The sequence below is a fragment of the Eptesicus fuscus genome, chromosome 16 (genome assembly GCF_027574615.1).
Source record: "Eptesicus fuscus isolate TK198812 chromosome 16, DD_ASM_mEF_20220401, whole genome shotgun sequence".
NCBI lineage: Eukaryota > Metazoa > Chordata > Mammalia > Chiroptera > Vespertilionidae > Eptesicus > Eptesicus fuscus.
Genome location: NC_072488.1, coordinates 57,486,838 through 57,510,128, shown reverse-complemented (window position 1 = coordinate 57,510,128; position 23,291 = coordinate 57,486,838). Strand labels below are relative to the sequence as shown.

At 47.2% G+C, this 23,291-nt stretch overlaps 1 protein-coding gene across 11 annotated transcripts in view; it reads left to right on the top strand.

The window, feature by feature from the left end:
- Positions 1-23,291, top strand: part of BCL2L11 (BCL2 like 11) — a 46,124-nt gene that overhangs the window by 6,360 nt on the left and 16,473 nt on the right. For 8 of the 11 annotated variants that reach the window (XM_054728485.1, XM_054728488.1, XM_054728486.1 and 5 more), the window contains one exon: positions 22,846-22,955. In XM_054728485.1, the coding sequence (XP_054584460.1) occupies positions 22,846-22,955 (110 nt within the window). Of the gene's footprint in view, positions 1-957; positions 2,972-22,845; positions 22,956-23,291 lie in introns of those variants that run through there. The other 3 variants (XR_008558622.1, XR_008558623.1, XM_028136906.2) reach the window with 3 other exon arrangements.

The window sequence follows — 23,291 nt, the reverse complement described above, 5'->3', positions numbered from 1 at the left end:
TGAACCTTCAGGCGGGACTCGTCAGTTCAGCTCACATGGGAATTTCAGGCTTATACATGAACGAGAGGGCGAAATAGCCCAGTCCTTTTCATACTAATTATATGTTGAGATAGTTTGAATACAATGGGTAAAATATTTTTTAAAAAATGTCATTGGGGTAAAAAACTCATAAAAACTTATCGTAACCTTTTCTAAGTGTACGGTTTAGTAGTGTTAAAAGTAAATTCACAATGTTGTACAACCAACTCCCAAAACTTACTCATCGTGTAAACTGAAACGATACCCCTTAAACAGTAACGCCCCATTTCCCACTCCCCTCAGTTCCTGGCAGCCTGCATTTTATCCGTGTCTGTGATTTTGACTATTCTCAGTTCCTCTATCAAATGGAATCCTACAGAATGTGTCCTTTTTGTAACTGGTTTATTTTACTCGGCATAATGCCCTCAAGGTTATCCATTTTGTAGCGGGGTCAGAATTTCCTTCCTTTTTCAGGCTGGATGGTATGTGGAGACCACGTTTTCTTCAGCCATCCACCCGTCGCGGGACACTTGGGTTGCTTCCCTCTCTTGACTGTCATGAATAATGCCATTAAGCGCAAAGGGGTGCAAATACTTCTTCAAGATCCTGCTCTCACGTCTCTCGGGCACGTTCCCAGTGGGATTGCTGGATCATATGGAAGTTCTGGTTCTAGTTTTTTGAGGAGTGTGGCTGCACCATTTTATGCTCCCACCAGCAGTGCCCGGGGTTCCAGGTGCTCCACATCCTCACCAACATCGGTTATTCTGGGTGTTTTGACAGTAGCCATCCCAATGGGTGTGAGGTGGTATCTCATGATGGCTTTGATTTGTGTTTCCCTAATAATTAGTGATGTTGAGTATCTTTTCATGTGTGTGTTGGCCATTAAATAAAATGTATTTTTGATATTAATCTTACATGTTTCTTTTTTACTTTTTTAAGCATGGCTACTAGCAGAATGTCCAATGCTACCCGTGGCTGGCTTTGTGTGCTAGCTGGATGGGCGGGCCCTGCAGACGGAGGAGCCGGCCTCTGCCGTGGCGCTTTAGCAGCCGGACCTGATTCTTCCCACTCACATCACATCATTTCCATGAAACTTCCTCCTCTGGTTGCTTTTGTTGACTTAGGAGAGTGAAAGTAATTAACCTCATTTTATAAACATCTTAAATATTCGTAAGCATATGAGTATGCATTTCATTTTACCTCTCTAAACTCTTGGTACATGCAGGCTTTGAGAAGGCGGAAGGTGGGATGGTTTGGTTCCTCGGGCCCCTCAGGGCCACCCTGGAGCCTGGGGCAGTCTGCTTTGTGAAGGCTCAGATCCTGCCTTCACTGGTGGAGACCCTTTGTAGGTCCCAAGGGAAATAGAAAGTGACAAAAGAAAAAAAGGTTTTTTTACTGGTTCCAAATAAAACTTAGTGATTGATAACTGTCTAGACAGTTTATCTCTTTTTTTAAAACCACCCTTTATTTTGAGACTATTACAGATTCACATGCAATTGTAAAATAGAATGCAGAGCGCCTGTGTAACTTTTACCCCATTTCCCATCGTGACAGTGCCTTGCATGGCAGTACAATGCCCACAGCCCGTAAATGGCTTTGGTAGAATCCAGCTACCTTGTTCAGATTTCACCAGTTCCACGTGTCAGCAGGTGTGTATTAACTTCCCGTGTGATTTGTCACGCGCATGGGTCTGTGTCACCACCATCACGATCAAGATACTGACTAGCTCCCTCCCAAGCCTGCTCTTGCGCTTTTATAGCCACAGCCTCCTCCCTCCCGGCCCCTGACCTCTGACAGACACTGATCGGTTTTACTTGTCTACACTTGCCATTTCACATGTGCTATAGAAATAGCAGCACACTTTAGGTGAGCTTTTGGGATTGGCTGTTTTTATTCGGCGACATTCCTGTGATCCTCCCTCCCTTCCCCCCCCCACCCCCGATCTGTGTGCCAGTGGTGGTGGGTGTTCATAGCTGAGTATTCCCCAGTGTGGGTGCACCAGTGTCACTGGATCTGTCCAAGACCTGTAGCTTGTCTTTCATCCTCTTCATCGAGCAAAGGGTTTTAATTGCGATGCAGTCCAGTTCCTCGGTTTTTCTCTTTACGGGTCGCGTTTCCGGGGTGCAGTCTTCATCAAGCCCCAGGTCCCAGAGATTTTCGCCTCGTCTCTTTTTTTCCTAAAGGTTTTACAGTTTTGCCTATTACATTTAGATCTGTGATTCACATGGAATTAATTTGTGTGTAAGATGTGAGGTTTAGATCAGTGTTTATTCCTTCCAGCACAGTCTCCTGAAAAGGTTATCCACTGTCCATCTAACTGCTTTTGTGCCTTTGTCAGAAATCGGGGGGCACGTTTGTGTGGGTCTGTTTCAGGATTCTGTTTTGTGGTCCTCTGCCAACACTACACCGCCATTATTGCTGTGGTTATATGCTAGGCCATGATAGTAGAGTGACTCCTCACATTGTGTTCCGTATTTCCCAAAATTGGTTAGCCTATGTCCTGTGCCTTCTCGCATAAATTTTTGAATAAGCTTATTTGTGCCTTTAAAACCACTGCTGGGCTTTTGATAGGAATTGTGTTAAAACTACAGATCAGTTTAGGGGCAAATGTCCATCTTCAGTATGTTACATCTTCCAATCCACACACTGACAGGTTTCTTTAAATATTTAGGTCTTTGGGTTTTGTGATTTTCAGCATGCAAATCTTATACATGTTTTGTTAGATTTCATTTACTTTGGAGCAATCACTAGTGGTATTGTATTTTTAATTTTTGTTCCCACATGTTCACTTTTAGCATATAGGAATGTAATTCATTTTTGTGTGTTGATCTTGTGTCCTGCAGCCTTGCTGAACTCACTAATTCTAAAGGTTTTTTTTGTAAATTTCTTGGGCATCCTATCTTGACAGTCATGTAATCTGCAAATAAAGACAATTTTATTTCTTCCTTTCTAATCTGTGTGCATTTTATTTCTTTTTCTTGCCCATTTGCACTGCTGGAACTAGTGCTGTGGTGAGTAAGAGTGGTGAGAGCAGACATCCTTGCCTTTTTCTCAGTCACAGAAGGAAACTTTTAGTCTTTAACCACTAAGGACCCGGTTAACTATAGGTATCTTGTAGATGCTTTTTAAAAAGAGGAAGTCTCTCTTTATTTCTTGATTACTGAGGTGTTTTTTTTCATGGATGGAAGGGGTGCTAGATTTTGTAAAATGTTTATTCTGCATGAGTTGATATGGTCATATGAGTTAATGTGAGTCTTTGATCAGGTGCATTATTACATTATCTTGCATACCTGGGACAAACTGGACTTGGTCGAGGTAATTTTTTTCATACATTGTGTGTGTGTGTGTGTGTGTGTGTGTGTGTGTGTGTGTGTGTGAGTGTGTGTGACTGCAGTTGAGTTGTCTCTAACTCCTGGTGACCCCACGAATGAGGGATGTGCTCAGTGTCCTGGCCTCAGCAGCCCCGCCCAGCAGCTGTAGACTCACGCCTGTGGCTTCTATTATGGAGTCTATCCTTCTCATAGTTGGCCTTCCCCTTCTGCTGCTGCCTTCTGTTTTTCCCAACATTATTGTCTTTTCCAAAGAGCCCGCCTTCTCTTGATGTGCCTGACGTAGGACAGCCTCAGTTTTGTCATATGTGCCTCCAATGACGTTTCAGGCTTAATTTGCTCTAGGACCCACTTGTTCATCTTCCTGGTGGTCCAGGGTTCCCATAGAGCTCCCCTTCTACACCATGTTTCACATGAATCAGTTGTTTTCTACCAGCCTTCTTCCCTGTCCAGCTTTTGCATCTGTACATATTGATTGGGAATATGAGGGTGTGGAGGGTCTTAGCCTGGACTCTTAATGCCACCTCTGTGCCCTTGAAGATCTTTCTTAATTCTCCCATTGCTGCCCTTCCTCGTCTCAGCCTTCTGGTGATTCCCTGGCTGCAATTTCTATTTAAATTGATGACTGACACAAGGTGAGCAAAGTCTGTAACAATTTCCGTCTTCGTTGTCTAGGCTGAAGTTGTGTGTTTCTTCTGTAGTCTTGGTGTTATCTTCTTGGTGCTCAGATGTAGTCCTGCTTTGACTCTTTCACTTTCCTTAGAAGTTGTTTTAAGTTATTGATATTTTTTTCCACCAATTTTCACTCTTCCTCTGCCTCCAGCCCTTTTCTTCCTTGCTGCCGTTCTGCCTAGTAGTTCTGTCAGTTGTTGAGAGTACAGTGTTGAAATCACCAGCTATAAGGGTGAATTTGTGTTTTTCCTTTAAAGTCTATCAGATTTTGCTTCATGTGTTTTGAGACACTGTTTGGTGCTGAGAATCGTCCTGTCTTCCTGTTTAATTGATCCTTTTATCATTGCTGTAAAAGCCCGCTTTATCTGATATTGATGTAGTCACTCCTGCTTTTTGTAAAAAGAAAAAACACACCAAAAACAAAAAGACTTACTGTGTTAATGTTTACATGGTGTAGCTTTTTCCATCTTTTCACTTGCAACCTACTATGTTGTATTTGAAGTAAGTTTTTGGTATGCAGCATATTTTTACATGACTTTGTTTTACTCTGCCAATTTTGTCTTTTAAATACTGTATTTGGACCCTTTTCCTTTAAGGTAATTGTTGATATGTTAGGGCTTAACTCTGCCATTGTGTTATATTTGTGTTTCTTTTGTTTCTGTGTTTCTGTATTTCTCTGTCTCGTTCTGAACTTTACTGTGGGTCTGAACACTTTTAACAGTCCATCTTGATTTATTTATAGTGTTTTTAAATGTATGGCTCTATAGTTTTTTAGTGTTTTTTTCCTAGATAATACAATATGCAGATGTAACTTACTATTTCTTCCGTATACATTTAGGAAGCTCACAAGAAGTAGACTAGTTTGTTATTATTACTCCCATTTTTCCCCATTCCATTTTTTTTTTTTTTTTCGGGAGTTCTAAGCCTGTTACCATTTCTGTTTAGAGGACTTCCTTTGCTCATTTTCTTTTTTTTTTTAAATCCTCACCCGAGAATATTTTTCCATTGACTTTTAGAGAGAGTGGGAGGGAGGTGGAGAGACAGAGACACATCGATTGGTTGCTTTCCGCACGTGCCCAAATGGGGGCCTGGGATTGAGCCCACAACTAAGCTACGTACGTGCCCTTGACTGGAATTGAACCTGCAACCCTTTACTCAGAGGGCAACCCATCTAGGGTCCTTTGGTCATACTTGAGTGATAGGCCTACTGGCAAAAACCCTGTTAGTTCTTCATCTGAGAACATCTTCATTTCCCTTTTGTTTTAGAGGACATTTTCACTGGATATAGAATTTGCCATTGACAGTTTTTTGTTGTTGTTTTTCAGTGCTTGAAAACGTGTCACTTCCTCTGGCCTTCACAGTTTCCGATGAGAAATCTTCCCTCCTGTGAATTGTTGTCCTATAAGTAATGTGTCATATCTGTCTGGCTGCTTTCAAGATGTTTTTCTTGGTCTTTTAGTTTCCAGAAATTTAATTATGATGTCTTACCCTTGATATCTTTGGGTTTATCCTTTTGGGGGTTCACTCAGCTTCTTGAATCTGTAGTTTTATGTTTTGTGCCAAGTTTTTGGAAGTTTTTAGCCTTATGTCTTTGTACACTGTTTCAGTTTCTCGCTCTTTATTGGGATTTTGTTGTAGTCGGACAGGTCCCTAGACTGTTTTTTCATTATGTTTTCTCTCTGTTCTGATAGTAAATTCTGTCAGTTTGCTCTCATGTCCACTGAGTTCTGTCCTTTGTCACATTTACTCTGTTATTGAGCCCGTCCAGTGAGGTTTTTTAAATTGTATTTTTCGATTCTAAATGTTTGGCCTGCTTCTGCCAGGTGAGGTGGAAGTTCCGATTCCTCGCCTCGGCCTCGCTGGTCCTTCCTTGCACTGCTTCGTTGTGTCTGCCTGGGGTGTACACTCAGCTCCCCAGCCCTTGTTAAAACCTGCTGGGGGAAAACGGGCGGGGGGGGGGGGGGCCGTGGAACCTACTTGCTGCTTTGTTTCTGTGGGAGTTCAGCTCCCCTATGCTTTCTGTTTACACCAGGGTGGGGACAGCTGAATGCCCATCAGCCCCGCCTCCCACCACCCTGTCCCAACCACCCATTCTGGGTGGGAGTTCTCCATTCTCCTTCATGCTGGTGGGGTTGGAGGCTCAGGGCCCCCCCACCCCACTAATGCCACCCTGGAAGGGGAATCAGGTGGCACTGCTTCCATGGTGGGGGAGGGGAGCAGAGTGTGGAGATCAGGGCCTGGAATCACCCTGCTTCTGCCCCTCGGGCTGGGGAATCAGCAGTGTGCCCAGCCTGCCCATACCCCACCCCGGGGTGGCATCTGCACCAGTGCTGCACTGGGCCGGGCACAACTGAAAAATCAACTCCGCCCCTGCATCCTGAAGCCACAGGTGCGGTGTTGGGCTGGAGTCAGGCAGGTGTGGCCAGGCCCCTTCCCCCGTCCTTTGGCTGGAAGAACAGGCTGTTCCTGGGGCTTTGTCTCTCGTGCCCGTTGGGGCCCAGGTGAGGTCTCTGCGGTGCTGCAGGGCCCTGGGTGTGGGGGGCAATGAAACAGGACTCCAGCCCTGGGTTCCCAGGCAGCCTCCGTGCTCTGTCCCTGTCAGCGTTTGCTTGCTGTGTTGTGTCCACGGCTTTTAGTACTAAAGGGAGGTCCTGGGGGCCTGAATGGAACTAGAAACCTCTATCTTCTTATAACCGAGTGGTAGTGATGGGCTCTGGCTGCAAAGTACTACTCAGGATTTTAGAAATCACCTCTTTCACCCTATTTTTACTCTGTAGAATTAGAGACTCAACATTGGAAAGAGATAGAGCCATAATCCCAGCCACTCTTTGCCAATAATAACTGCAATATCTGTCGTCGTGACCCCCACGCGTGGCCCTGGAGCTGTGCCCAGGGGCTGTGCACGGTGCTGCTCGCAAACATAGGTCCTCAAAACGACATGGTAGCTCAAGTCCGATGCCACGTGCCACAGGGCATCTTCTTACTAAAGAGAATAGTAAGCCCATGGCTCTCCGTGTTTGGACTGTATGGCAGGAAAAGAGCTGACTCATCCCTAGATGTGAGTTTCACGTTAGGGGGGGTGGGTTAGGTTTGAAGATAGGCGTGTACTGTGATTGCCAGGGTGGTGCCTGCTCCTGACTGCCTTGCAAACCACTGAAGTGGAGCTCTTGCCAGGGTCAGTCTCCTCACGGCCCTGGTGTCTGCTCACCCTGCCTGTGCAGGGAGGGGACTCCCCGTGGACCACACCCCTCCCTGCCCCTGAGTCACCCCAGTCCGTTCCTTCTTTGTTGAGGTCAGCCTCTGTTTCTAACATAGTTGTGACGTGACAGAATTTCCAGCCTCTTTCACCTCTGGTCACTGTCCTCCATCATTTGCTTGCTCCGTGGCTGGGACCTGTGCTGGGACCTGTGGCCTGAGACTGCTTTCCGTCTCCGCAGAGGTCTTGTTGACACAAAGCTAACCTCTGTCTTAAAGATCAGGACTTGGTCCCGTGCTGTGCTGGGTGCAGGCTGTGGGTACCCAGCGACCCCTAACCTGCCACCCACTGGCGCTCAGGCCCTGCTTTGCAGACCCTGCAGTGCACCTGACCTTCCTTTGCCGACACCGCACAAAAGGGCTCATCACGGCATCGCTTAAACCAGCCACACAACTGCGGACAGCCCTACTGGTCTGGGAACGTCCCTAAATCACTCCTCTTCTGACGGATGGTGGTGCCGTGTTAGTGGTGTTTACATGCGGACATGCTCCTGGCATAATGTTAAGTTGAGAAGCTTACACGTTGGTTGATGATATCCTTGGTCTTAGTCCTTTTGTGCTGTAACAGAAATACCACACTGGGGGCTTACACAGCATTTATCTCGGGGTTCTGGAAGCGGGAGGTCTGAGATTGGGCGCCCGTGTGGCTGGGTTCTGGTGGCGGCCACCTTCTCCCTGTGACCTCACAGGGAGGGGAGAGCAGGCCGGTTCGTCACCCTCTTATCAGGCACTAATCCCAGCACAGGGGCTGCACCCTCATGACCTAATCACCTGGGGCTTAGATTTCAACATCGGAGGTGGAGGGGGGCACAGACCTTTAGTCCATAGCACAGTTTCAAAGTTTCTAAGCATAACAAAGAGCTTAGGAGGAAATGATATCAAAGTGTTGATAGTGAATGTTTTTGCATTCAACTTACAGATTTTTTTGTGCGTGTGTGTTCCTTTTGGTATTTGCAAAGTCATCGTTAGCATTTGCAATGAAACAAATATAGCAAATGTATATTTTACATTTTGCTCTCCATTCATCTTTACTCTTGGCATGCCCAGCAGTGTCAGCGTGGCACCGATGTCTTATTTGTGTGGTTCACTAACTGCCACGGCCTTTATGCTGGCAGAGAGTCCATCCAGGTGAGGTCGAGCTCTCGGCCCATCCCCAGATTGCTGTGGACGGGTGTTAGTCCCCTAACCTACTCTTTGGGATCTGCTTTTTATCGTAGCAACGTGAGTATTTTATTGTGAAACACCTCCATTAGATGGGGTCCCAGATGGAGTCTGCACCCGGGACCTCGGCTGCCTTCCCTGCAGGGTCTGGATGGGATCCTGGCCATCCCTCCGACCGCTGAGGCATGTGGGCAGACCTGCGAGTCCCTGAGCTTCTGTGTCCTCGTCTATCAAGTGAGGACGGAGGTCACGGGGAGCTTTCGCGTACACGGATGGAAAGAAAGCATCTGGGAGACCTCGGTCACACCTTTCTCCTTGCTCCACTGGACCAGTCCCACCCATGGAGGGTCAGTACCATGGCGGTGATGACATGTGCTACTTCCCACAGCAAGGAGCTGTGGCTCCAGGAGCACAGGAAGCTCACAGGGAAGGCAGTTCGTCTGGAAATGCTGCCATAATTCTAACCCCCATGTCCCAAAACAAACAAGAAGGAAGGAAGTCTTTTCTAGAAACTGGCTTGGTGGGAGTGGAAGGGGTCCCAGCGACCTCTAACCTGCCAGTGAATCACATGTCACCCTGAGCAGAAGCACCTGCTTCAGTGGGAAATTTTGGGCCATGGAGCAACACCTGGAAATGCGAGCCCTGGGACCCAGTGGAACCCCTGTGGAACGCCGCCCACGTGACTTGGCAGAACCTCACTCTAGAGTTCAAGGTGTGTATTTGGAGGAGAAGGTCTGGAGACAAGACACAGGCTAAACTGCTCCTTCCTGCAATCAAGAGCATGCAGCTGTCTTCACCATTGAGGCAGATTGTTGCTTGTTGATTTCACGTTAGAAACATTCTTTGCTTGAATTCAATCAAGAATTTAAAACAGCTTTTCCTGAGAGAGTTCAGCTGCTTTGGCCATCATTCATTTAAATTGTGGTTTTTGCTTCTGAGTGAATTCATCGTGAATCCTTCAGAACTTTTCCTCGCAGGCTGCGGGGTGCCGGACTGATACCAGCTGTCCGTGCTGATGACACATCCCTGGTGGACAAGTTCAGCCCCATTTGGACTAATGTTGAAAAGGTCCCAAGGGTTTTAAGTGTTTGCTTAGAGGGAGTTGGTGCACCCGAGTCCTGTGGGAAGCCCAGGTTCCCTCTGTTTCCTCTGTTCTCTCCCTTGGACCAGATGCATGGTTTGACAGGGATGGGAGGGCCAGCCCTGAGCAGAGGCTGGTGTGAGGGTCAGTGCATCTCCCTCTCACCTCTGCACTCACAGCAGGCACACGCCAGTTGACTGCATGGGCTGTAGCTGCAAACCTGAGCCTGGGGACTTTGTGTCATTGTCTGAGTGGGAAAAGGGAGTCTGGTTTGTGTGGGAGTGGGCTTCACCCTGGCCTCGGGCATGCTCCGCAGTCCAGGACGCTCCATCTTGGGCTTTGTTGCCCTTCCCCAGGAAGCGAAAATTCTAAAAAGTGGAAAGAGCCATCTCAATCTGAGCGGGGGTGTGTGTGAAAACAGGTAGTTTCTACACCCTTGTCAGCTGAGTTCCCGGGACCTTTTTCCCTCCCAAAAATATGTCACATTTCTGGACCAGAGCATGCTTCCCATTCCAATTCCTAAAACAATTCATAGACTTAACCTTTTGCACTCGGATGTCGAGTGTGACTCGACATGGTTAGCATTAGAATAAAGGAATAGAGAAAAAAGCAAGCGAGTGCAAAGGGTTAATGAGTAACCTGAGATATTTGAAGACGCTTGCTTACGCGGGTGGGACCTATTTTTCTCCCAGGAACGTGCGTCTGTGGAGGTGTTTAGTGCAGCCAAGCTCGACAGCTTCAATTTTTTTTTTGAGTTATTTCTCTCCGGAATCAAGAGTGTTGCAGAAAAAAACCAAAGGTTTCTTGTTTGTTTTTCAGTCCCTTGAGAAATCTCTTCACACAAAGTATGAATTAGGATATGCATTATGTTAAAATGTTTTAAGATAGACCTCGGTTTTACTTCCACCTGAGCTAGTCAAACAGCTGGCCAACTTCAGAGAATGGTGTGTGGTATAGCAGGAGCACAAAGATGTGTAGATTTAATGAGCGTTCGGGCAGTATTTAATGCTGTGTCCGCATGCCCGCAGTTGCCTTCTGGTCCCTGGATTTTACCGTGTGTGCAGCTGGAGCTTAGACGTGTGTTCTCTGTAAGGAAAGCCTGGCGCACAGTCCACGGGCTGTTTTCTCTCCAGCCCTTTTCCTGATGGCACAGTGTGATTGTGGCAGTGGAAAGTTCCAGCAGGCGACCCGGTCAAGTCCTGGTCCTTCCAGTGACCCGTTACAGCCCCCGGGTGCAGGTCCCTCCACCCGGCTGGAGACCAGTGCCCTGCTCTGATAGAGGAGTGGGTGGGCACCGGAGGGGGTTGGGTGTGGGTACTGGAGGGGGCTGGGGGCTTGCACTGAATTAGAACAGCCCTGTACCATCTGTGGGCACCGGAGGGGGTTGGGTGTGGGTCCTGGAGGGGTCTGGGGGCCTTCACTGAATTAGAACAGCCCTGTACCATCTGTATCGCACAGTGGGCTTCGCGGCCCACTTCATCCAGTATGAGTGGGGCCAGCAGCCCTGTCTTCCCTGGAGGGGCCTCGGGGAGGGGGAGGAACGTGTGGACCTGAACAGATCGAAGACCCTCGAAGCCAGCCGTCTGGAGAGGCTCCTGCACATCTCAGGCTCCTGCTGGGCTATTGGGGCCGTAGCCCCACCTTTCCTGCGTGGGGCACCCAGCACAGCCACTGACATGGCCTCTGTGGTTTGCAGGCGGGGCCTAGGACCCTCGCTGGGGATTGCCCTTGCGCAGAGGTTAGCTGTGGCCTGACTGGTTAGGACAGGCTGGTCAGTGGGTGGAGCAACGGCTCGCGCCGCCTTTGTGACCAAGCCTTCAAGCCTCCATGCAGCGCTCACACGCTCTGCTGGCTGCAGCCTTCCGTTTCCCGCCCTCGGACGCAGTGCTTGACCTTCTTTTCAGGGCCGTTTCTACAAAAGGCTGTGGGCTTGTGTCCGCCTGTGTCTCAGAGGCGGCCTCCACCGTTCAGCATAAATGGGTTCGGTCAGGACGCACAAGTTTTGCCAGTTTTCTAGGGAGGAGTCAGCCAGCCCAACTGTGACAGACATATGCTTTGAGGACAAATATTTAAACCATTAGACGTTCAAACATGGCAATTACATCTTTGCGATTATGTAAAATAGTGTCTGGAGTTGAGGGGTGAAGTTTGTTTTTCCTTTATGCAGTTGGCTTTTCGTGAATTGGTTTTAAGGGGGAAGATTTCCTTGGGCCTCCTCCCGCTGCTGAGTTACCACTAACTCTCTGTCCCTTCCGACAGGCCGGTGCCTCGCCGTGTGTGTCACCGTTACTACCGTTACCTGCCTGCGCAAACCTGGTAGACTTCTACAGTCTTCATTTAAAGGCTGTTTAAGATGTAGCTTTTTAGGATTCTGTGTCTGTCCCATGCCTCGGTCTTCGCAAGCATTGAAATGAAGCACAGTAACGTTTAAGATCCTTAATGCGAACGGAGAAGAGGTTTTTGTCACCTGTTTCCTGCTGCCAGTGCTAAAGTTCATAGAGGAAGCCACACTGGCTCTGTAGTCAGGAATTTTTATGTTTGTAGTTTAAATTTACATTTCCTCCCCAAGATCTGATTTTGGGCTAGGAATCATGCCTCGTTACCAAAAGCTAGCAACTTCGGATTTGTTAGCACTTTATTTCTCTGCAAATTAATGAATGGAGTTGCATATTTACTTTTTAAAGCTCTCTAAAATGTATTTGTTTTTATAGTATTGATGGAGTAAGTGGTGAAATAAGTTGTCCATAGAGGACATTTTCTGTACTGTCCGGAGAAGGGGTTTGGCATTTTTGTCTTACAGCTCAGGGTTGGCTTTTATTTGACAGTACTGAGTGTGGGGGTTCGTTTTGTTTTTCAAAATAAGTTGGCACAGTCGGGTCCCCTGTAGGGCCCTGATAGGCATCTAAGACTACAGACCTCGAGCTGCAGCTGGCCTGTCAGAGGGGCTGAGTCGGTGGTGGGAAAGCAGGGAAGAGCCGCGTCCTGTGTCCGGCCTGGCCGGACCCAGTGCAGACCCCGAAACACCACTCAGAACGGCGGGATTCTGGAGCAGGCCGAGGGGTCCAGGGTGGTGATGGGGGTCTTCCCACGGCTCCTGGTAAAAGGCACAGGGAGGAGCATGGAGTGGCAGCTTCGCTGATTAAAAAGCAGGGGTAAGGACTGAGGGTTACAGACTCTGTAGCCCCAGGGAACAGAGTCAAGATGGAGGTCGGGGTTAGAAGGGAACATTTTTGTTCCCTGCAAGTAAGAGCTTTGTAGCACCCGATGCCTTCAGCAAGGACTGTGGGGCCTTAGGGAAACGGGCCCTACACGCAGAGTCCAGGCTGGGCTGCCACGCATCCGGGTGCAGAGGCTCCCGCACGGGCCTCCACCTGGCGTGAGAGCTGGGCTGCTCTCTGACCAGGAGTCGGCCAGCTGGCTTTGGACATAAAACCTCAGGTTCTAGGGTTGCTCCTGGCGTGGCTCTGGCTTCTAGCAAATGTAAAGTGTGTGGGAATCCTGCAGGCGGAGTGGAGAACTAGGTCTCCCGATGCTGAATTAGTAAAGGAGTGGAGCCTGGCAGGGTGGCCCAGCTGGTCGGAGCATCGTCCCTTACTGGTGGTTACGGATTCGATCCCCGGTCCGGGTGCATATGGGAGGCAACTGATGGATGTTTCTCTCTCTCTCTCTCTCTGTCCCCCTCCCTCCCTCTCCCTTTCTCTTTCTCTCTCTCTCTCTCTGAAAATCAATAGAATCATCCTCTGGTGAGGGTTAGAAAAAACAAGTAGTAAATGAGTGGAAAGGCCGAGCATGTTGCCCAAAATGCCTTTAGAGCTTAAGTTCACTAAGAAAGCTCGTGGTGGAAGGGGAAAGACACCCCGGGCACTGGGTCCCAGCTTCGCAGCCTTGGTTTACTGGCAGTTTCCAAATGATCAGAGCAGGGTGTTGGACTTTCTAACTCAGCCACATGAAAGCAGTGGCCATGCACGTCGCAAGGGTCAGGAGAGAAACCCTGGCTTCGACTTGTAGCTTCATAGTGGTATTCCGTCCTCGCAGCTGCCCACGCTTGACACTGGGTACCAGGGAAACGTGATTAGGAACTTTGTGGCACTGATGCCAAGTACTGTCACATTATTTCATTTCTAAACCCTTTCGTTTTCATTCAGGGGCTCAGTGGAATTGATACAGTATTTATCCAAAAAAATGATGCGAGAATTAGACCCAGCGGTAGGGGTGTGTGTGTAAAATTGGATTCTGGCTCCTTGAGGTCTGCGATCCGGCAGAGTTGGGGGTGATCCTGCAGCGTTGACCGCAGTAAAACCTCCCGGCTGACAATGTCCCTCCTTCCCCTGGGGCTCCCCCGGAATCCTGGAGCAGGCCACACGGCCGATCATGCAGGTGGGTTTCCCAAGGAGACCTTCGGAGGCTGGTCGTTGGTGAGCTGTGGGTGACTGAACTGGTAGATATTTCTGAAGACACTCAGGTGTGATACTCAGGGCTAAACACCCATCCCAGGATTTTTATTCTGCACAGGAACGTGGCCACCTGCAGAGGCAGTGCTTCCACTCACCATTTCGGAGTGATTCTTCTGGGATCAGTGTAGTGCTGGTTTGAGAGCCTACAGAGAAACGGTCCATTTGTTTATGGCTTTCGGCTAAATCCGATTCTGCTCAGGGAGTAAAAGGTGGATGGCCCCACGATGTCCCTGCTGCGTGCACGTATTTCCCCGAGTCTGTTCTGTTGTGTGTTTAAAAGCAGAAAGCATTTCTTCAAAGCCATGCATTCCCTGTCTCTTCCGGGACAGGCGTCCTTCCTCAGTTCTGAGTTGGGAATTGGTTCTCAGCCTCATCCATGTGGATTATTTTGAAACCTCATCTCGATTCTGCCCGGCATGTGTAGGTGACTGAAGACTGTGTAAAGTGAGTATTTCCGTGAATCTTAATATAGTTTCTGGTTCCGCACTTGACACTCAGCAGTGACGTGATGGGAACTCAAGTGGCCGCCCCCCCTCGGAAGTGAGAGCTGTGCCAGTCCTGTCCCTCAGACGAGACTGCAGTGGTGGGAATGCAGGTGTGACCTGACACTCCTCCCCACCCCCCACCCCAATACCCCACTAGGTGGCTTTCCACAGCCCCCCTCAGAGGAAGGGGACAGCTGGGTGTGGAAAGATGCTGCCTCGGTGCCTCTGAGCACCTGCCTTGGTAACAGAGGGTGACGGGGTTGGGTGACTGATGTTTCGCTCGCTGTGAAGCGACGGTCTGGTTTTTATTTCTCACCCTGGCAGGCGGTGCGACAGAAAAGCCTTCCTGAGAGCCCCAGCCTAATTTCACTATCAGCCACTTAACCACAATATTAATGTTTTCAGTGGCTGAGCTTTTAAGATTTGAAATTACCGTATGGGTTGGAAAACAGTTTTGTAGCTGAGCCAGAACAGTCTGTTAGCTAAGTAGCACACATCCTTTAAGTGACTTGAAGTTCTTTGGCATTGAAAAATGCCTGCCTTTTCACCTGCCCCCTCAGTGTAGAAAAATGGTTTAATTCTATACCTCATGGTATTTTTTTTCCCCTATAGGAGATGATGTGACCAGTAGTTGCTGGATTTCAAGAAATTATTTCTAAGAGTTCTGGTGAAAATTTCCCTGGCATCAGGCATTTGCCTGTGCCTGGCCCAGTAGCATTGACTGATAGGGGAGGGGGCTTTTGGTTAGAAAACTCGACCTCCTCACAGGTGGTCCTGGCTCGGGTGCTCGCAGGGTTGGAGCTGGCCTTGTGTGGCCTTCAGCCCTGAGCAGTTTACATTAAAGCAGTTTATATTTCATTGTCTTTTTTTTTTTTTAAGTTTCAGTGCCATGTTTATGGGGTGAAATGCTTTCTTAAATGCAAAAACTACATTTCCTATGGGTAAAAATACACCCCATCAGAATTTCCCCTTTGAAGAGTTTTTGCGTTCATGTAAAATTGCCTCAGATGTTAAAATTTAACCTTCCTATGTAGTAATAAGAGCTTTTGTTTCGAATAAGGGCCCGTTTTGATCAGGTGTTGGCATTTAAAGATGGTAGGAATCTTGCAAATAGGAAAATAAGCATACTTATGCCTGATACTTATCTTTCCTATAGAGTAGGAACGGGAAGGTAGGTTCTCGTTTTGATAGGTGGACTATATTGTTAGAATGGGGGTAGTTGGGTTAAGTATCCAGATAGGATTAGGGGACTGAGGGTGGAGCGGTCCTTGTACCCCACCAGTTCCAACTGCACCTTCCGGAGACCACACCTGACCCCTTCACCACATGCTCCCTGACAGTGGGACGGAATTAAGCAAACTTAATTCTGGTTTTGACCAGCACCCCTGTGGGACTGACAGGCTGACTTATTAGGGTTGTTCTCATGTGACATGAGACCAACTATGACAGTCACTGAGATTAAACTAGTGATGAAGTTAAGAAAAAGCTTAACTTCTTGAGTAAATTTAATGGTATTCTGGGGAGTAAGGCATGCGTTTTGAGGTCAGTAGACCAGGGGTCATGTTGTAGATTTGCCCCTTATTACTTATGAGACACAAACATACATATGCCAGTAAAAGCAATATCCCTAGGCCTTCAGTTTCCTATAAAATAATATTTAAATAGAGTAAAATACTGACCATGTTCTTACTTTCTGCTGTATCTTCTTTCTATATACAATTTTGCCCAGCAAACCAATTGTCATCCTATTAGGGAGACCTCTGATCACCCTAAATTAAATTAGCACCCCACTCAAAGGAGCTCCCCACCCCCCCTCTTGCCTGGTTTGATTTATGTTTCTAGCACTATTTCCACCTGACCTATTATATAGCCATTTCCATAAGGGTAAGGATTTTGTCTGCTTTCTTCCCTGCTGTATCTCCAGAGTCTAGGATGATTTGTGGCACAAATAAGTGATTAATTGTATTTGTTGAATGAGTAAATAAATAAAAAGAAATTGTTCAGATAAAATACTTAACACAGTATCTACACATGGTAGAGATTCAATAATTGTTTGCAGTTACTATACCAGTATAGGAATTCAGAAACTTGCTCAATTTTATGTTTTTTTTTTGTCTAAGAAACTTTTTGGCAATGCTTTGTATTTTTATATCAAACACAAGTATCTCTAAACTATTCCCCCCTTTTTTTTAAATCCTCACCCAAAAATATGTGTGTTTTTTCTAATTGCTTGAGAGAGAGAGAGAGAGAGAGACAGAAACATCAATCGGTTGCCTCCCATATGCTCCCCAACTGGGGATTGAACCCAAGACCTAGGTATAGGCCCTGACTGGGAATTGAACCCGCCACCTTTTTCCTTTTGGTGTATGGCATGACATGCCAACCAACTGAGCCATCTGGCCAGCGGTAACATATTCTTGAAAGGTATTTCCCATTTTCATGTGTCATTTGATTCATGTATAGAAAGACACTTTGTGGATTACAGTTAGTGGTCATGAGACCAAACCACTTAATGCACAAACAGAACTGACTGGAGTTTCACAACTTTGCTAGCACCACTGAGACGAGGATGGGAACTTTATTCTTTAACAGTTGAGATGATAATTGGGTTATAGATTATAGATGCTTTGTCATCTCTTGCCTCCCAGGGAAGAAGGGGAGAGCTGCATGTAACTTTTCCTCTAAAGGGACTTAGCTTCTCAGTAGTCATTTCATTATAAAGCATTTATTCTTAATTTATATAATCTAGTTAATGTGGGTCTCACCATTTTTATCTTTCTTTTAATCTCATTTCCTTTAAATATTGGCTCAAATGTGACCTTGTAGGTGAGGCCAATTCAGCTCACCCCCTCTCCCTAGCCCCCAGCACTCCTGCTCTGCCTTAACCCTGTTCTATTAAACCATAGCACTTGCCATCTTAAAGCTGTTCTATAATTTACATATTTATGCTTATTGTCTGTATCTCTCTGATTGAAATGTAAGCTTCAGGAGGGTAGGAATTTTTATCTATTTCATTTACTTATATCTCCCCCGGGGCCTACAACATAGTCTGTGACCTCATAGAAACATTGTTTAAAGAAGGGAGGAAAGAGCTTCTCCTATGCCCCTCACCCCCGGTCCTGCCCTGCCCAGGCCTTCACCACCCTGTCATTTGTGTCCATAGATCATGCATGTATGCACGTGTTCTTTGGTTAATCTCTTCCCCTCCCCTCTCTCTCTGAGGTTTCATTAGTCGGTTCCATGTTTCCATGCCTCTGGTTCTATTTTATTCATCAGTTTATTTTGCTCATTAGATTCCTTGTTTGTTTATTTTTATTTTTAGATTCAATTATTGATATATATGTATTTATTGCCATTTTACTGTTCATATTTTTTTACCTTTTTTCTTCTTCTTAAAGAATACCCTTCAACATTTCATGTAATACTGGTTTGGCGGTGATGAACTCCTTTAGCTTTTTCTTTGTGAACTCTGTCTGACCTTCAGTTCAAAATGATAGCTTTGCTGGGTAGAGTAATCTTGGTTATAGGTCATTGCTATTCAGCACTTTGAATATTTCTTGCCACTCCCTTCTGGCCTGCAAAGTTTCTGTTGAGAAATCAGCTGAAAGTCCTATGGGTGCTCTCTTGTGGTAGCTAACTGCTTTTCTCTTGATGCTTTTAAGATTCTCTCTTTGTCTTTAATCCTTGGCATTTTAATTATGATGTGTCTTGGTGTGGACCTCTTTGGGTTCATCTTATTTGGAACTCTTTGTGCTTCCTGGACTTGTAAGTCTATTTCTTTCACCAAGTAGAGGTAGTTTTCTGTCATTTTTTTCTTCAGGTAGGTTTTCAGTATCTTGCTCCCTCTCTTTTTCTGGCACCTTCATGAAGCAAATGTTGGTAGGCTTGAAGTTGTCCCAGAGGCTCCTTACACTGTCTTCAGGTTTTTGGATTCTTTTTTTGTTTTGCTCTTCTGATTTGGTGTTTTTTGCTTCCTCATATTTCAAATCGCTGATTTGGTTCTCAGCATCCTCTACTCTACTCTTGATTACCTGTAAATTATCCTTTATTTAAGTTAGTGTATGCTTAATTTCTGACTGGTCCTTTTTCATGTCTTTGATGTTCTCACTAATTTCCTTGAAATTCTCACTAAGTCCCTTGAAGCTCTCATTAAGATCCTTGAGCATCCTTATAACCATTGCTTTGAACTCTGTATCTAGTAGTTTGCTTACTTCCATTTCATTTAGTTCTTTCTCTGGAGATTTCTGTTCTTGCACTTGTGACATGTTTGTTTGTTTCCACATTTTGGCTGCATCCCTGTATTTATTTCTGTGTATTAGGTAGAGCTGCAATGTCTCCTGGAATTGGTAGAGTGGCCTTGTGTAATAGGTGTCCTGTAGGGCCCAGTGGCTCAGCCTCCACAGTCACCTGAGCTGGCACTGTTGGCAAATACCCTTGTGTAGGCTGTGTGCACTGTCTTGTAGTTAAGCCTTGATTGCTGTTGGCATCGCTGGGAGGAATTAACCCCCAGGCCAATTGGCAGTGAGGACCAGCTGTGACTACAGTGGAAGAGTTGCTGTGCAGGAGACACCCCTATGGAGGAAGACTTGCTTCAGTGGGGCTTTGGTGCTCACTGAGTCTGCCCCTTGAGTGTGTCCTTTGTAGATGTGTAGAGTTGTAACCTGGTATGGTCTGAAGCTGTCCACTGGGTGCACAGGCTCTGCGGTCCCCCCTGCAGTCAGCCTCTGCCTGTGCCTTTCCTGGGGCTACCTGTCAGCAGCTACAGAAAGATCTGTAGAGGGCTGCTACTTGTGTTGGGCTTGGAAGTGCCCAGGAGAGGCCAAACTGTAAAACAAGGCAGGCTCCTGCTATTGACAGGCCTGGAGCCTCTTATTGGGAGGTATGGGGCACACTGAACCCAGCTACTGTTTGTTTGAGGGATTTTAGGACCGACAGAAGCCTGAGCCAGGGCAGGCCATTCATATGGAGAAGCTGCTACAAACAGCTTGGGTGGGGCTGCAGATTGGATGGGGCAGGGTCTCAGGGAATCACCAGGGCAGAGCAAACAGTGTGAGCCAATCTGATGGAAACTCAGATATGGTGCCTGTCATTCAGCTCTGTGGCGGGGGAGGTCCCAGTACAGGAATAATAATCCCTGCAAGCACTCCTGTCTGGGAGAAAGCCGCCCCCAAGTTTTTGCCTGGTGCCAGACAACCCAGTTCCTCCCCTTATGTCCCTGGGTCCCCCCAAGCCGCTGCCCCAGCGTTGGCGCTCAGAGGAAGCGAATCTGAGTCAGTCAGTGTGCCAGCCCTTTAAGAGGAACTGCCTGGTCTCCAGCAGCTTCTATGTGCGTCAGCCACAATCCCTGCTGGTTTTTACAGCCTGAAGTTACAGGGACTTTTCTTCCTGGCTCTGGAACCCTGGGCTGGGGGTCTGGTGTGGGGCTGGGACCACTCGCTCAGCCTAGATATCCCTCCTAAAAAAGACGGCACACGTGGTTGCCGGACCAGCCCGTTCTCTGTGCCTTCACCCCTCCTCTCAATCTTGATGTGCTTTCTTCTTTACTTCTCTGGTTGTATGGGCTTCAGCCAGATTTCAGGCAGTTCTGAATGATGGTTCTGTATTTTAGTTGTAATTTTGATGTGGTTGTGGGAGGCGGCGAGCACTGGCATTTACCTACACCGCCATCTTTGCTCTCCAGACAGAACCTTTCAAACCACACACATTCAGCAGGCTTCCGCTGCCGCTGAGGGAAAGTAACCGGTGGAATGGTTTTGTTTTATATCAAGCAAACAACATTTAGTTAAAATTTAGCATTTAATCCAAAGAACGTTAGCTTTGTGGGGGCAGGGCTCGGCCTCTGTGGTTGCTGTGCCCAGAACACCTGCTAGGACGAGGTCTGGCACGTGGGCATTCATAGTTGCTGGGAAGGTAGTGTCTCTCTTGGTTTATTAGCATCAGGTAACTTGCAGCAGTTTTACCAGCCTACCGGCTTTGTAAAAAACAACCTGTATTTCACAGATTTTCTGTGGATGGTTGGCATTTTCTTTATTTCTGACTCTAGGGTTGAAAGCCGGTTACTCCTTAAAAAAGCTGTGTGTGGTGAGCAATGAGTGGGCTCTGGAGCCCAGGAGAGGTGGGTGATGTGGCTCTAAGTGGCCCAGGGGTGGCCCGCTGGCGGGCCTGCTCACCTGCAGGTGCATCTCCCTGCAGGGCCATCTGCAGGATCGCATGACACACGCTCTGCAGGCTCTGGTGTGGATAAGGAGTCATTCCAAGAAAGGATGCTTTCCTTCCCTCAAGGGTGGCTTCTCTTTCTAAAAGTTTCGAAAGTCAGGAAAGAATGCTTGATTGCTGATAGCATAAAAAGAACAGTCATAGTTTGGTACTTGTAATGGGGTCAATCCTTAAAGAGCGCTGAACCCAGGAAAAGTGAGTCAACTATTACATCACCACCTGGCATCATACTACCCCGAAATTGTGTGTCCCATCAGTTTAAATTTAAAATTTAAGTTTTATGGACTTTTACATAGTAACCATGGAAATTTTTGCATGACAAGGGTTCAGCCAGAGTGATTTTTATGTGGTTAGATGGGTGTTCAGGGACAGGCCTAGCTTACCCTAAAAGTTCCCCATTGTCAGGTCCTACATTCTCCGCCATGCCTTCCTTTCAAAGCCGCTTCCCTCTGGTCTAATTCGGAGTGCAGATCGCCGGAGAGGTTCTGTGTGAGCTCCTGCTTGTTCACCCTCTCCATACTTCCCACCCCACACAGGGTGCCCTGCGCTTCTCAGGTGCTGCGTTTGTAGGGTCACTGTGGAATTCACTTGGGTGGGGGCTGGGGGACAGTTAGAATGGGGCAACAGTTTGGAGAAGACTTGGTTAAAACTTGTTTTGTTTTGTACTGATTTGAGAGAGAGAGGAAGCAGGAGGGAAAGAGAAATATCAATTGGTTGCCTTAAGTTGTGCCCTGACCGACAATAGAATCCGAAACTTTTTTGGTGTACAGGATGGCGCTCCAACCAACTGAGCCACTGAGTTCACTTTTTGTTTGTTTGTTTGTTTTTGTTAATTCTCACCCAAGGATATTTTTTCCATTGATTTTTTTTTTTTTTTTTGAGAGAGAGAGTGGAAGGGAGGGGGAGAGAGAGAGAGAGAGAGAGAGAGAGAGGAACATGGATGTGAGAGAGACACATTGATTGGTTGCCTCCTGCACGTGCTGCCCTGACCGTGGCTGGGGATCAAACCTGAAACTCAGGTACGTGCCTTTGATAGGGAATTGAAACCAAACCCTTTTGTACTTTTAAGTACTTTTCAGAAGCTGTGACTCAATGTCAGTTTTATTTATAACAATAAATAAAATACAAAGTACAAAACAATTTTTTTTTTTGCAAAAAATACAAGAGGAAGCTATATTTATGTTGTCATGAGATCTGATTACCATAGGTTTTTAAATATTTTGTGGTGTTTGAAATGGAACGTGCGTGTTTAATTGCGAGTACAGTTCAACAAGAAGATAACATGTTGCATGTGATATGTTTCAGCCCATGAGGCTCATCGCTTCCAGTGCCTATTTCTGCACTGCTCTCGGGTGTGGGCAAGGCCTTTCCTGGGGGCGTGTGCAGACCTCTTCCCATGCGTGGTGGATGTTCTGAAGACTTGCCTTTTTGCTCCCTTTCATTTTGGCTTCAGTGGCTCCATTAACAAGCAGGTGTGGGCATTGGTGACAGTGTAATGAAAGCCTCCCGCTTTTCTCTTCATCCAAGATGCCTTTGCTTTTATACCCAAAACTTTTTCTGCCCCCACGTGGGGGTGCAGACTTGCACCCATTGGCTGTGTTAATAGGCAGAACACACAGTTACCCTTGGACTTGGCCCTGTGGTGGCCCCGGCGAATCAGCCCAGCGCTGCACCCACCTGCGTAAGCACGCGGCAGGCCGGCCGCCCGGTGTCCTTTCTCAGGTGGCACTTGTGCCCCAAAGCGAACAACCATTTTTTCATCTCTTACTCCTCTGCGATGTTGGAAATGTTCCCGAGGAGTTGTACCTGGTATGAAGATCAACGTAGTTGTTTTACGGACAACCTCCATTTTTATGTCCTCAAGTGCGTCCAGTGATTTTTATTCATTTGTGTGTGTGTTTGCCTTCTTGAAGTGGAAGCATACGATTGATTGGCCGGGAAATTTTTGAATTTTGCAGTGCTGCAACTCCAACTTCGAGAAAGGCAATCATTCTACATCCCTTACTCTTTACGCAGAGTTAGGTGGCGGGTGAGCCACGATGATCTGTTCCTGTAGGCCTGGCAGTCAGGGGGCTCCCAGAAATAGGAGTGCGCGTGTGCGAAGGGCGTGCTGCCTGCACACCTGTCTACCTGACCATGGAAACGAAGTAATTCTTGTTCTTGTTCTGGTGCAGCCTCCATGCGGCAGTCTCAGGCCCTACCTGCAGACATGCGTCCGGAGATGTGGATCGCACAGGAGCTGCGGCGGATCGGGGACGAGTTCAACGCCCAGTACCCACGGAGGGTAATGAGGGTTTCTTATTCCTTACTTACCCCTCTTCTCCCACACTCCCTCCCAGCCACATAAAATAAAGCGACCGGTAACCATCCCATGCTTGTTCTAGAAGTGATAGGCACGGCCTGCGTGTGGCCTGCCGTTCCTCCTTCCCGTGCTCCGTTTGTGTTATGGCTGAACTGACGTGCCGGTGGCTCTGCAGAACCCAGTACGAGGTGGCAAAGGGGGTTCGTGAGCACAAGCCTTAAACCATCCTGCTAAAAAGGGGTTATTTATATGCTTTGAAATAGTCCCACATAAATGTTACCATAGTTTCAGTCCATATCGGTGTGTCTACACTCCCTT